The 14,857-nt window shown below is 45.8% G+C and overlaps 1 protein-coding gene and 1 long non-coding RNA gene across 10 annotated transcripts; one reads left to right on the plus strand and one right to left on the minus strand.

Moving 5' to 3' along the window:
• Positions 1–1,712: 1,712 nt before the first annotated feature.
• Positions 1,713–11,746, minus strand: LOC135245555 (uncharacterized). 9 transcript variants are annotated; one of them, XR_010327293.1, is made up of 9 exons: positions 11,607–11,746; positions 9,520–9,636; positions 8,943–9,170; positions 8,027–8,209; positions 7,172–7,217; positions 6,551–6,641; positions 6,199–6,276; positions 4,830–4,997; positions 1,713–4,128 (listed from the first exon to the last, which is right to left on the minus strand). It is a non-coding gene; the product is annotated as an uncharacterized LOC135245555 (long non-coding RNA). The 9 variants fall into 9 exon arrangements; XR_010327297.1 differs by lacking the exon at positions 4,830–4,997 and having other exon boundaries at positions 8,105–8,209; XR_010327291.1 differs by lacking the exon at positions 4,830–4,997.
• Positions 11,684–14,668, plus strand: LOC135245553 (cysteine and glycine-rich protein 2-like). The gene is made up of 5 exons (XM_064318662.1): positions 11,684–11,795; positions 12,572–12,740; positions 13,331–13,460; positions 14,010–14,103; positions 14,431–14,668. Exons 1-5 carry the CDS (start codon positions 11,684–11,686, stop codon positions 14,505–14,507), a joined length of 582 nt encoding a protein of 193 aa, XP_064174732.1. The 3' UTR covers positions 14,508–14,668.
• The last annotated feature ends 189 nt before the right edge of the window (positions 14,669–14,857 follow it).

Here is a 14,857-nt window from a genome sequence, read left to right on the forward strand (position 1 = left end):
ACTGTGTAGACCCAGGGACTGAAGACCAAACACTGCACTGTAGACCTAGCAAAGCACGTCAGATCATCTCGTTAAGCTGCTGATTAGTAGAATCAGGTGCGCCAAATTAGGGTTGAAATGAAAACCTGCAGGACAGTAGATCTCCAGGAACATGCTGTTCTAAACAAATTGACTTGCCTAATTGCCCAGACTTAACTGAATTATTGCTTATCCTCATCATCAAACTTGATTACATTTTTGAAAAATTCTGCAGTCTTGAAAAGGCTCTTCCTAATCACTCATCAATCGTAACAGTCGGAGGAGAAAAGACGTGTACACAGTGCACTATTTAATAGAGCTATGCGTGGAGAACTGTGGAAAATGTTCCTTTTAATAAAACCCATGACACAGAGATTACATTCCCTAATACTCAGAGGCGGCATGATAACTGCTTTATCACCACAGAGGGAGAGGGGAGGGGAGGGGGGGGGCGGGGGGACACAGAGCTACACATTAATACTGCATGCTGCCATTACCCAGTCTGCAACAGAGCCGAGTTTCATTTTCCCCCCCCCCCCACTTTATTATTCAGCAGTATCACCGCTAGATCAGGCATGCACAACATTACTTCCTGGAGGCACAGTTTGAATTTCCAACGTCTTTAACCCGAGGATGTGCGCGCCGTCTGCAGTTGTGACTCACTTTCCGTTTTCAGAGGGAGTACAATGACTGGGCAAATTAAGTCATTGAGGGCAGATCTGGCAATGCCAAAAAGGCCAGCCCTTAATGATGCACCCACTGCTCTAGACTAGAGGGGCAGTAATTAAATGCGGACTGTAAGAGTGCTTTGGAGAGGCTCGGGGGGGGGGGGTTGGTGACGTTACCTGCGGTAGACGTTCATTCAGACAAATCATTACCAGTCCCCACCTCAGTCATGGCTGGCGACCCAGCGATGTCTTCAGACGACCGGTTGGCCCCTGTAAACACAGACACAGCCACTCAAGACCTGGCAGAATGGAGCACAGGAACCTCAACAGGGCCAAACGGCGACATGCTGGCTGACCCTGTGGCATTGCAGGTGGACTAATACAACTGGATTGGCATGTATGGTTATTTTTTTTCCCCATTACCAATAAAACACAAGTATACCTGGCTCCACATGTTTAAAGCATCATTTTAATCCATGTGTCATGAGGCCTCAAAAAAGTATTTAAGATGTCCAAAACCATCCTGACACCCCTAACAGTGCTAAAATAAATGATTAATGTGAAATATGCTTGTGGCATTAATGTCAGTGCAGACTCATCTTTTTAAATAATACATGTTTGTTTCTCCATTGCCCCTACAAGATACTACTAAATGAAATTAAATGTTTTCATCTAGTGTGGTAATATCACAATATTTGCTTTTTTTCCCTGAAAATGGATTCAATGTTTTTCTTCCTCTTACACAGCACAGCATTTTCTCCCCATTGGGAGTCCACAAAGCACACGCCAGGAATGTCACGACTTTACAAACGACTTGCCATTTCATTCGTTTCGTAAACTCTCACGGGTGTTTCCCGCAGTGAAACTTCATTTTAAGAGTCAGGAACTAATCGCGAAGAGAATAGTTCCTAAGCATCCAGGGACCTTTCAGACCTGCCCGTTCTTTTCACCTTCAGATTTTGGCCTCACTGCTAGTCCATTTCGGTTTTGTTTTTTTTTTTCCCACATTCGGGTCTAATGACAGTGTATCCTTCATTGTCAATATTTACAACGTCGCGAGTTTATTTCTAGTTGTAAAGTCGTCCATTTTACCGTTTGATCAGGCAAGCTCAAATAGGCGATACGATAGCCATCGACTTCTGCGGCTCTGCAATCATCCGAAAAGTTCAGTTTACTGTAGCGCTGAAAATTCACTGTTGTAAATAAAATATTTCTGAATAAAATATTACTGGTACGGAATGGTGTCATCCACTCCCAACATACTAACAGACGAGTCAAGGAGGGGCTGGACTCAGTTACTGCCTGAATGGGAGAGATTCTGGGAACGCCAGACGGTTACCGGCAGGCCAGACTGTTTAGAGTCCATATTCCCACTTCAGAGTAAATGTATAAATAAGATCATGAATCCGTAGATGCGTGTATGGAAGCATGCTAAAGGACGGAGGTGAACACGTCTCTATTCTGCGTACTGGGGGGTCTGCCTCAGCACGGTGGAACACCGCCATTAAAAGGTGACCTTGTTGACTCACCTTCAAATGTCAGTGCTCTCACCCCCCCCCCCCCCCCCTCACCCCGACCCCGCAGAGATCTGCAATGCGCCAGATCAGACAGACACGCGCTGCCTTCGGAATTCTCACTCTCTCTGAGCTCTGTCTATCTTCACTTATTTTTCCCCCCACAAAACCAATCGAAAAATAATGTAACAGGTCATACAGTAGGAGCAGGTACGCTCCGGCCATTCAAATCCAGGCCTGATGCAGTTCTTATCACCATATATTGTTTTCTTACATTCCTATTCGACCACAGAAAATAGCAAATACAGGGTATGTCCTTTCTGTAGTTGGGTGACATCACTGTCTCTCACTTCACTGGTTAACACCACACATACTTTTATCCTTTTACGTAGTCTAGACACTAGAGAAAGATCCCAGATAAAACATAACGATATTATGACGTCCGCACCATTCAGGGAAACACAATGCGTGTGCGAGCACGGGTTCCCCCCTCCCTCCACCGCCGCTTCCACACGGACGTCAGCGGCCCAGCGCCATCGATTGAGCCGCCCGCTCCGCACGCCCGTTTCGGACAGATTGGATTTAGTGTGGAAATTAGATCACCTTCCTCCCTTTCCGTTTAGCTCACCGAGAATTATAGCCGATGCTGCTCAGGACACACTCACACACAAACAGCAAACCCGCTGAAGCTTTGCAGCTTTAGAGTTCGAGCAACTGCAACCCATTGAGGGTTTAAAAATAAAAAAAGTCGTTTAGTTATAATGCAATTTGGTTGGAGTCAACTAAATTTAAATCGGTCACAAACGCCAAACTAAAGGCCTTATTGATGTTATCAATTGTTGAAATTAAAAATATTAAAGTAAATATTAAACGGTTTAGATAGAAAAAAGCTAATGGGGGCTGGTTTTGCCATAAGTTCTATAGCAGTGACACAATGAACACATTTCCCAATGTTTAATTTGCGTGGTGCATCATCCTTGATTTGATAGTGTTTGGCACTCAGTCCACTCATATTTGCAGTTTTAAAAAAAATGTATAATTTTTTTTGTGAGGCTTACTGCTTGGCATAGGCTTACCTGATGGTTTGCCAAAAAGGATAACTTATTTTAAAACTTACACAAACCCTCTACCACTGAAGCCCTTGACAGGCCAGCTAGAGAGAACATTCACCTTGGACCAAAACCTCGTGCAACCCATACAGCGATGTAACGTTTTTTTTAAGGGTGAGGTGTCACACTTTTGGAATACATTATGACAAAGGGAAGCAACACAGCAAAAGCCTATCAGGTGGCGAAAGATTAGGGAGTGTGTGGGTGCTGTGCAGTCCGTCTGTCATGGCAGTTCCAATCTGCTGTTCCAACATGTTTGTGTGTGTGTGTGTGTGTGTGTGTGTGTGTGTGTGTGTGTGTGCGTGCGTGCGTGCGTGCGTGCGTGTTATCCTTCCTGATAAAAGAAAATTATCAGGAAGGAAAGGAGCATCAGGCTGCAATCACCAGCAAGACATCTCAGCTCGCTGTTGGCATGGCAACCCCAGTAACAAAAACACAAGATCACTCATTCTCTCCATTACTGGCGTATTAGCGTCCGGATGCCGGTGCCGTTTCCCGAAGCCGCTGCCACTGCCGCTCTTCCTCCTGACGCAGAGGTCGAATAAGGGGAGGAGCCGTGCGGCCGAGTCACATGACCCACAACGTCCTGAGTGACGGCGCTGGCTGGCTGGGGTAAACCCCGCCCTCTGCGCTGACCCCGCCTCCAGCGCCGCGGTCGTCCTCCCGCTCACAAACGGCCGCTACAGTCTCGCCGCCACAGGCGCCGCTGACCTTCGGGACGATTACCTGCTGAAATAATGCCCGTCTTCAGCAGCATCAAGCTGTGCTGTAGTGGATGGGGAGTGTACCATTCCGACAGACGCCCGTCCAGTGATGGTGCTGAAAAGAAAGGAAGACAACAGTTATTCGGCTGCTCCTGGGGGGTTTTTGTAATAGAGCACTGTTACTATGAAAACAGTCCAGCGATTTTCAGCTGATTTGTTTGGGTTAATAACTGCCAAAAACTGGACACATTTTGTATTAAAAAAAAATAAAGTTCTCAACTCAAAATGTAGTTCCTTCCTTTAAACGAGTCCTATGAGATGTAGAAGTCTATGAGCACTTTCACATTTATACAATTTTCGCGAAGCACCCAGGATTCTAAGGCAGTGTTTCTCAAACTGCAGTGCAGAAATGGCCAGTGTGGGTGCACACACCTGATTCTGTCCACACCTAATCAACTGCTCGAGTCGTTGCTAAGCACCCTGATTAACAGAACCAGGTGTGCGCACTCACACTGGCCCTTTCTGTATAAGACTGGGGACCCCAGCTCTAAAACATGAAAAGCACCTCATTAAGAAAAACTAACAGCTTGTTAAAATTTTGGGATTGCTGTTGAGGTTGGAATGCAAACCAGCAGTTGGTCCCCCAGGACCTAGATTGAGAACCACTAATCTAAGGAATAAGAGGACCCCCTAGTGGTACATTGGGTTATGACACAGGCAAAAGGAACTTAAACTCAGGGCACAGATTTTTTTATTCTGCCAAAGCTTGATGTCACAGTTTAAATCAACTGGGCCTGAACGCTGAGCCCTGGACACCGGTGTTCATTAAGCCTAACGATGACTCCGGTTCTGTAGCCAGGGGGTTTGGATGCGCGAAAGCCAGACACGCTGATGACGCTCCTCGAGCCAGTCTGTCTGTACCGTAAGGATGACTGAACACTAAGGGTGGGGGGGGGGGGGTGACCTTTGCATCCATCTCCGAGTCTGAGAGTTAAACAGTCGGAAAAGGTCACGCTGCAGATTGAACTTTCCTTTGCACAGTGATGAATTATGAAGTCAACCTGCAGTGCCTGAATACATTGAACAGCGCCCCGACTTTTCACTCCATGAATGTCCATGAGTTAGCAGTTTCACGCGCACATATATCTGGCCTGGCGTCATTAACAGTAGCTAGAGGGACGCCACTCTCGGTGACTCAGCAAAATTATCTGTAGGCGTTAATGTACCAGTCAGCCATTACAAATCACAGCCACGTCATCAACCCTCTCAACGCCACCACCATTTAAATCTCCAGCCATTGGAATTCTAATTTGCTGCAGTTGGAAACTGATTTAAGGAGATGGAACGAATCCAAAGTCCAAAATGATCAGCGGAAGACGATCCAATCAGAATATTGCTCGACAGGAAGCCTCTTAATCACAACCCACTTCTCACGGGAAGAATTTACAACCCAACATTCAATAGCGTTCGATCTCCCTCTCTCATCCTCTCTGTGGCATACGCATGTGCTACAGAAGGCATAGATACAGTACAGTCCAGGCAGGGGTGTAGCACAAAATTCTGGGCCCAGTGAAAATACAATCTCTGTGGGCCCCTTTCCCAGCTATTTAAAATCTTCTAGGCCTTTGAGCCTCCCACTGCCCCCCCACACCCCCCCTTGCGGCCCTGGGTAGTCAGTAACATCCAGGCACAGGAGGGAAATGAAATAAGAAATATGGGAACCAGAAAAAGGAACATGTTGTGCTGCACAGCCCTGTTGTAACATCTCAGAAGGTCAGTGTTTGGCATTACCCTTTCCTCAAGCCTCCAGAACCCAGCCTAGCGGTTTCCCCTCACAGAGCGAACAGGTTTCATATCCAGCCTGTTAACCTTGCAAACGCCCCCTACAACTCCCAGACAGCCAATGTCACCGTGTTGCACATTTAGATTTCACATGCATGCGCGGCCTATCCAAAGCAAACGAAGCACGGGCTTCGCTCCTGTGCAGAGAAGGATAAATCTGCACTGATAACACTGCTTATTACGATTAAGTGCACCCCCCTGGCCAGTAGATGGTGCCACATCACCCATGCACGGCCAAACACTGAGTACTGAGTGGGCTGGCAAATCAAAGGATTTGTGGGGTCTGACTTAATGAGGAAATTGAGTCTGCAACGGCCTCACAGTGACATTGAGCAGAACTCACCACGCTTCTAAATGCCAGTCGAATAATTCTGTGGAGAACCAGCAGCCAGAGGTGTGGGACGAGGTCCCACAAGAAAGACTTATCACACAATCAGCATACCCTCAGATGTAAAATAATTAACCAATGCAGGTCTATAGATTCCACTTCAACCCAGCATACATTTCCTTGACACATTTATAGGATTTATCTAGACACTGAACAGCAATGAGAACTTAAAAATGGAATCTTCTCTTTAAAAAAATAAATAAAAAATGGAATTGTCCAGACATAATCAAGCATTAATTTCTTGTCTCCTTCGCGAGATTGCAAAGTGTTAGGTCAAGTGAACATGGGAGTCTCACAGCACATTTACCATCAGAGTACACTGCCCAGCCGCCATCTGTCATGCTAATCTACATCTTTAGCAGATTTATGGCGAACGCTGTCCGTAGCTCCACTCGACGCTGTGGTATCCATCGCACGGTCAGTCAGAGCCAGCAGAAACGAGCTGTGAAATCTAAAGGGCGACTGATGCGGGTCTCCGTGAGAAATAACTTTTAAAATGCCATAGAGTTCTGCTGCCCAGAGGAATGTCAACTCCAAATAAAAGCCGAAAGGAAGTTTTAAATTATCCACTGCCACACTGGCTAAGGAAAATTACAGCACTTATTTACAGGCCTAAAATGTATAAATAGTGGTTCAGAGTAAAAGTAAACCTGAATCCAGGATATCTGCCTCTTTTTTTTATTTTTTTATGAGAAAATCCCTATATTACTGAATCCAAGCAAACTACATTCACATTACAATACTCTAAACATGCTTAAACCTAAATAAATAAATAAATGTTTAAACCTTTTTCCCCCCCCTTGAACAGTGACATCCCTTTCCATATGCTGCTCGGGGACAGTAAACATGGGCTTAGCCTGTGCGGCTGTTTTGGAAGAAGCCATTATTCTGCAAACAGTGTGGAAGGAACAGAGACAAACCAGCATACCTGTTAAACAGGCCTGTGGCCCCGGAGCCCTCGATGGAACAGCAGCCTTACACAGTGAAGACAAAAGCGGGTAGAGAGCTCATGTTAGAAATGCAGAATAAAAATAGACTTTTCATTTCCTCAAATGTATTCATGTCAAATGACACGCTCAATTTCCTCCAAATTCTGAAAAACGGAATGAAAAGGTTTTGCAGAAAGGCGGCGCAAATCAGTAAAGACAACACTCGACGAAGGTCTGCACAAAACTCCCTGACTGGTCAGGGGGTATGCGGCCTCGGTGCCATTGAGGAGTTCACATAACACTTAAACTTAATTAACTCTCTTTTAATTAGGGCGTAAAGGGGAGGCACACTACACCCCTTCAAGCGTGCAGAATGCAATTATAAATTACTAATAAAAAAAGCTCCCACACACACAAGATATGAAAGATTACCATCTATCACACAATGAAGTTGTGCTTCTGGATAACATATTCGCTGCTCAAGAAAAATTGAAAGGAAATGATGCAACTAAATTCGTCAAAGCTTCATTTCTCAGTGAAGGAAAACAGACATGCACAATAAAATAAAAAAAGCTCAGTGCACTGTTAACATTGAGAAGCACAGAACCCTCTCTCTCTCTCTACCCTCTTACCCCACCCCACCCCCTTCACAGGACCAGGCTGAATAAGCATCAGTAGAGGAGGAGAGGAGGAGTATTTCAGCTCTCTGTGTCCCTTAGCCCCAGGCTACACCCGCCATCTTCAGCTGAGCAAGCTGATCCTCCTCCTCCTGTGTCCACACTGCAGCCAGGAACTAAGGTATTAGCTTCTTCAGTGACTCACAGTATCTAATCCCGAAGCACACACACAAGCACCTCTGGTTTGACTTTCAGGAGCCCTGAGTATGTGGGTGGTACAGACAGGCCTACTGTTACAGGTGGTAAACATATTACACCACGGGTAGACAGGAAGCACTGCAGTCAGACAGGAAGAGGTGGACCACTCTCTCCAGGGCCTTCGTTCCTCTAACAGGAATGGCCGGACGGCCTGAGGTCTTGCTGCAAAAAAAAGAAAAGAATGTTGGCCTGCAAACTGAAGCGGCAGGGCTGATGCTGGCAATGATCTCAAAGGGAGGTCTACATTTACGGGGCAGGTTGTTATTTCCCTTCTAAATCTTCCAGATTACGACCAGTGAAGGTGGAGCCATGCCTACCTTGCATGGTGCACAAATCTGACCATGTGCACCAAACCTGCAGTGTGGAATCGAAAGAGTGGCCAACCCACTGCGGGTTGACACCTGGGCCTATGGTGTACCAAACCCAGCCTCCTCCCCACCCCTCTTCCAAAGCCTGAGGGTCCGACACAAATGCACAGATGCTCAGATTTTCATTTGCCTGGATTGCAGCCATGTCTGATGATCTACATTTATTATGGATGAAAAATAAATGAACGGCAATCTGATGTAATTATACTGGTTTGTTCCTTTTCCCCCCCTTGGCACAATTGTCTACGAGTTTAATGCAATTTCCTTCAACAACAAAGCATTACAAGGTCAAAATATTCATCAGCTGTGCTCTCTCAACCACACACAAACACGCACATGCACAAACATGTGCACACACACGCACGACCGCACAAACACACGCAGGCATAGCAGGGTAGAAGCCACACGGCAACAGCAGTGATGCAAATTGAGTTATCCTGTCGCACTTTGACAGGGCTGAACTACGATTCCCAGACTGCTAATGGGAGCGCAGTCATCTAGGACTACAGAAGCTGGCGCTGATTTACCTCTCTGAAGACGAGCAGACCTCTCTCCCGCAGTCATAAAGCGCAGGTCTGCTGAGTGGCTCTATCAGCAGAGGAATAAAGCAAAGCTGAAGGCAGCACCATTAGACAGCCATCCGTCAATCTTTTATCTTCTGCACAGCGCCATTTGCAAGACAGACGGCCGTCAGGTGCATTACAGTGGCCATTTTAAAGAGGGCATCAAGAAAGCCATCGCTCAACCGAGCCCATCTGAGAAAAAAAAAGGGAAAAATGATTCCCTGTCTTATTCCTAAAAAGGTGATTGGGCTGAACTCTGAGGGGAAAAGGGGGACAGATCAATAAACTGAAAGATTTTGGAGAAAAGAGTGTATGCTGGTTTTTGTTGCAACCACAATTGCAATCCCAGAATTTTAACAAGCAGTTAATTTTTCTTAATTAGGTGCTTTTCATGTTTTAGAGCTGGGGTATTAGAACAGAAAGGGCCAGTATGGGTGCGCACACCTGATTCTACTAATCAGGGTGCTTAGCAACCACTCTAGTGGTTGATTAGTGGAGTCAGGTGCGTTACTGTTTCAGGGTAGGGTCAGTTTGGGGTCACCTGCAGCCCTGGCTCTGGTCCATGTCATGGGAAGTGCCCACAGGTAACTGGATTTCACCAGAGAGAGAGATACGCCTCTCCTCCAATCAGCATCACCTTCCTGCAGCACTGCATGGTCTGTAGGGTGAAAAATAGTTACCTTAAAAATTAAAAATAAACTCACCACTGCAGTTTAGTCCTAATGTTAAAAATTACAGATTAAAATGTTCATCTGCTTGTGCACAAACCACAGTATACCTTATAGGCAATTGTACATTATAATTTGATGTCAAATGATTAATTGCCATGTTCATAAAAACACAAACTGATGCAAAATAGGCCACTAGGTGATCTGGAAATTCACACCAGTTACAAAACAAGCGACAAATAAAGTGACAAATACTAATCAAATGACACATTGCATAAACCGTGTGTTTTAGGCCCAGTGTGACGCAGGGTTTGTGTGGGAGAAAATTCTCCACCCCAGTCTGCAAATCCCTCCCTCACCCCACCTATAACGAATATGACAGTAATGCATCTGCGAAGTTACAGAGAAGACTTGCTGGTCTGCCGCGGAGCGTGATATCTGCTGCTGCCAACAATGTAAGGGTCTGTTGTTGTTGTTTTTGTTGCTTAACGAATTCCACATTATCAAAGCTTGATTTTTATTTTGCATGAACGCACGTCTAATGACACCACCATGGAATTATAGGGCGATAAGACCTGCTAAAATCTGCACACGTACTGTATTTGCAGCGGAACGCGGAAAAGGGACTACGGTCGAACTATTGTAACCTATTTGAGCAAACTTGATTTTTTAGGCGTTGTGAATTTAATGTTTTATTAAATCCTTTATGTTTGTACGCAGTCAGAGCAGCGTATCCATCGACCGCAAAAAAAGTTAAACATTAGAACTTTACAACGGTAGTCTTCTGGGGGCTATGGTCCAATTGTAACTTTAGGCAAGTCTTCAGGAATACATGTCTTAAACTTTAACCCTCAATTCAATCTATGTTTGGCCACAGTATCGAGCTGCAGGAGACTCATAACTTTAAGGTAGTTATAATTATTTTTTGCTGTACAATAGTACTTGTCTCTTGAAAACCTGTATGCAGCTTGTAATTGCAAACACCCTCAAACTATATTGGACTAACGCTGTTTTCATAGAATTCTTGCAATAATTAGTTACATTCTTCGGAGTTCTACAAAGTAGCAAGCAAGCAAGTTGTAACAACGAGTTTTTGTTTAATAAACATAGCGACTTTACTCACTGTCAAAGCGCTTTAAATCCCGTTGTTAAATAGCATGCAAAATAAAAGGCACCGAAAACTGTCAGACAGCTAGCCTATATCGACTTGGATAAAAGGGGAATTAACTTTGCCTGGAAGGTGTATAACTGACATTGCTAGGTTTTCGCAAACGACGAGGAATAAATAAAATACAAATGATACAAATAGGCTACCAAGTGACCGTAAAAAAATAAGTTAAAGTTACCGTTCAGAGAATTTCTTTAAGTGCCTGACGCTCGAGCGTTGAACTGAGAGGGAGAGCCTACCTGCACGGTGTGCACGCGCTCATTAAAATGTTTTTTAGCAACGACTGCATGTGTGTCAATCAAATCAATGGTCTGATTCAAAAGCTGTGATATATGCGAGTAAATATATTGCTTGTGATTTTTGTGACTTGGTGGTAGTTTGTTGCTATTGTAATTTTGGTTGTAAACTTAAGAGTTATCCCTTGTGGGCGGAAATGCGGCACGCATGGTTTTCCTAACATTAAAACAATAGCTTCATGTTTTCCAATAACATTTACTGTGGCCCAAATTCTGCATTAGGAAACAGTTGACATTGCTGTGATAAAAATAACAGAACTACAAAGCTCACCCAAAGATGTTTTGAGACTGATAGTTTGGCATGTTTGTTTGCTGGATTGGTTGAGAGAGCAGTCATTATTTTGGAGAAAAATTATAGAGCATTTTTGTACTAACATGAACAATTTATGACTTCTTTACCAAAAGGTGTAGCAAGGACAAAATCTGGTATGACTATATCATCATGCTTTAGTTTCACATGAGGTCACAGGATATGAAGTGGCTGAGCCTTACTCACACAGAGACAGGAAGGACTTGCCACCGCTTCCTCCCTTTTGCAGAAGCTCATCTCTTCCCTTCTCGTCCCAGCGCACCATGCCGAACTGGGGAGGGGGAAAGAGCTGTGCGGTGTGCCAGAAGACGGTGTACTTCGCCGAGGAGGTCCAGTGCGACGGAAAGCACTTCCACAAAGCCTGCTTCGTATGCAGTAAGCAACACGCCCACCTTCAGCGTGATGTTCTGAACCGGGGGCGTCCAGTCTTATCCGAAAAAAGGGGCCGGTGTGGGTGCATGTTTTTGTTTTTTGTTTTAGCCCAGCACTACGACACATGCATAACCTAATTAACGAGTCGCGGTCTTCAGTCAAAGCCTTGGTAAGTAGAATCAGGTGTGTCTCTCCAGTGCTGAGCTAAAACAAAAACCTGCACCCAGACCAGCCAATTTCGGGATAAGATAGGACACCCATGTTCTGAGCTCACTAAGACCAGGACTGCCAAACCCTGTTGTCTGGTGATCTGCAGCCTTGTAGGTTTTCATTCCAGTCCTACTTAGGCGCACCTGATTCTACTAATTAGCAGCTCAACCAGCTCTCCAGCTGTTGAATGAGGTGTGGCTTTGTTAGGGTTGGAGTGAAAACCTGCCGGATTGTAGATCTCCTGGAACAGGGATGGGCAGCCCTGATTTTGTATCATCATTTTGACCCGCTGTTAAATGCCTCTTGTTTGTTAATTCATGTTTTAATTCAATAAAACAGCTGAGGTGCTACCGTCTCCCAGGTGGTTACATATCATTGTGACAAACAGCAAAAAAAAATGTAAAAAAATAAAAAAATAGTGACTCCATCGAATTTTGAAAAGCCATTTCATTGCAATAGCTACCCTGTTTTTTTTGGTTTTTTTTAGCACAATGATATATTCAGTGTGATATTAGTTCACAGACTCCTCGTCTGTGGTTGTGACAGCGCCCTTGTGTGTGTGCACGCAGTGGTTTGCAGGAGGTGGCTAGACAGCACCACGCTGGCCACCCACGAGCAGGAGGTCTACTGCAAGTCCTGCTACGGCAAGAAGCACGGCCCCAAGGGGTACGGGTATGGCCAGGGGGCCGGGACCCTGAACATGGACCGCGGGGAGAGGCTGGGCATCAAGCCCGAGGAGTGAGTCCCCAAATTTTAACGTGCGGCACTGCCCGCTGGGTTCCAGCATCTTGAGTGGTTTTTGGTGTTTTTTTTTGCTTTTTAATCATTTCCCAGCATCCATGGGCTTTGCGGTTTCAAGGCACCTGTATGTAGCACCCCCAGGATTCCAGGACTGCACTGTAAAGCATTCTGCTCCATCCAGAGTGTGCGTGTGTGTAAGGGGAGGGGGGGGTTTAGGGGCTTGGAATGCAGTCCTCTAATACACCCTAGGAAGAGCGGTGGGGTGGATTTGGTCCAGAGAAACCTGATCTTAAATAGATTTTCAGCTTGGCTGAAGCTCATGGGGTTCCACCCTTAGCTGGCTCTGGGGGGGGTGGAGGGTGTTTTTTGGGTGACAGTTTTTGTTTTGAAAGGCTCCGTTATGCAACACTGCTGACAGACACCGGTTGCCGTGGTGATAACACAATACCACCCATTCCGCCCCCCTATCCACCCCTACCCACCCCACCCCCCTCCCTGTGCAAAGACCGTAAAGTTATGCAGAAGGCTATGCTGTCCCAATCTCACCCTGCCCTTTTCCTGCCCCCCTCCCCAAATCTCTCCCCCAGGACCCAGGCCCACGAGCCTACCAACAACCCCAACCCCTCCCCCATGGCACAGAAATTTGGGGGAGCTGATAAGTGCTCCCGCTGTGGGGAATCGGTTTATGCCGCTGAGAAGGTGGTGGGAGCAGGCAAGGTTTGTTTTAGTTTTGCAATTTAGCTTTTTGGCACCGCAGCACATGCCTCCACACAAACAGAGACCTACCACGGCGAAACCAGCTCAGGCAGTTCATGACAACCAATGCATTAGTAATCAAAATTTAGAGTGCCATAAAATACTGACATTACTCATGGTAGTATTAGTAATTGTAGTAGTAGAATTAGTATTAGTCATAGTAGTACTAGCACTAGTAGTCATTTCTATAGTCATTTAGGCATTTCATCTCAGTAGGTAAGTTTTTTTTTTAAACTCCACAAGTACAGCACACAACACATTCTGGTTGGGACATGCATGCCACATTGCCCAAAGGGTTGAGAAGCACTGCGTCATAACAAAGTAACATGAGCTTGGCACATTGTCAACTTAACTATTCTCTCATAAAACCCCAGGATTTTATAAGCTGACAGCACAGGGCAATGGAACAGCACAACATAGGTGCCCATCACACACAGCGGAGCATCGGCTGCCATATTTGATTTCTATTGGCGTGACCTCAGTCAGTGTGCCCCCCTCCTGCCCCCATAGCCCTGGCATCAGAACTGCTTCAACTGTGCCAACTGCGGGAAGAGATTGGAGTCCACCACCCTAACCGAGAAGGACGGCGAGATATACTGTAAAGGTGAGCTTCCGGGCCAATCACAGCCTTGCGTTTCCTTCTTCCTGCCACCGATCACGGCTCGCTTGCTGCTCCTTTCCAGCCACTGGGGGCAAAGACAGATAACAGGAGTAAACCTGTGCCCAAGGAACAGTTGCATAACCACGCTGGCAGAACGAGAACCGTAACGGCTGTGCTCACCTTGCCCGTCCTTTTGTACTGCAACTCTTGACTGCGTAATAAGCGGAAGCCAGGCTGGGAAAGCAATGAAAAAGCCTAGACAGAAAACAGCCACAAACGCATGCGTGTCCAAGGTGAAACAAATGGGAGTTTGTTTCCCTTGTTTTCCAGGTTGCTATGCAAAGAACTTTGGGCCCAAAGGGTTTGGCTACGGTCAAGGAGCGGGGGCCCTCGTCCACACCCAGTGAACCACGCCGGCACGGTTTCGACAACACGACCCACAAGAACCACAACTCACTTCTAACTGCCATTGGATGGGATGGGAATTAGTGCATGGTGTAAAAAAAAAAAGGCTGTTTTTCTTCCTGTCTGGTTTGTTTTGCGGTCAATAAAGCTTTTCCAGAACTCGGCGGTGACGCAAGTTTGTGGTGTCAGCGTGACGTCCGTTTGAAACGGTTCGCAACAAAAATGTCGGTCAAAGATGGTGGATTCAAAGCATGCGAAGATACTCGGGAGGTTTTGAGTGAAGGCAGAGGTCTATGCAGTTGCTGTGAACTTAAAAAAAAAAAGATAATCACACAAAGAGCAGTAAAGGAAG

Source organism: Anguilla rostrata, chromosome 19, assembly GCF_018555375.3.
Source record: "Anguilla rostrata isolate EN2019 chromosome 19, ASM1855537v3, whole genome shotgun sequence".
Taxonomy (NCBI): Eukaryota; Metazoa; Chordata; class Actinopteri; order Anguilliformes; family Anguillidae; genus Anguilla; species Anguilla rostrata.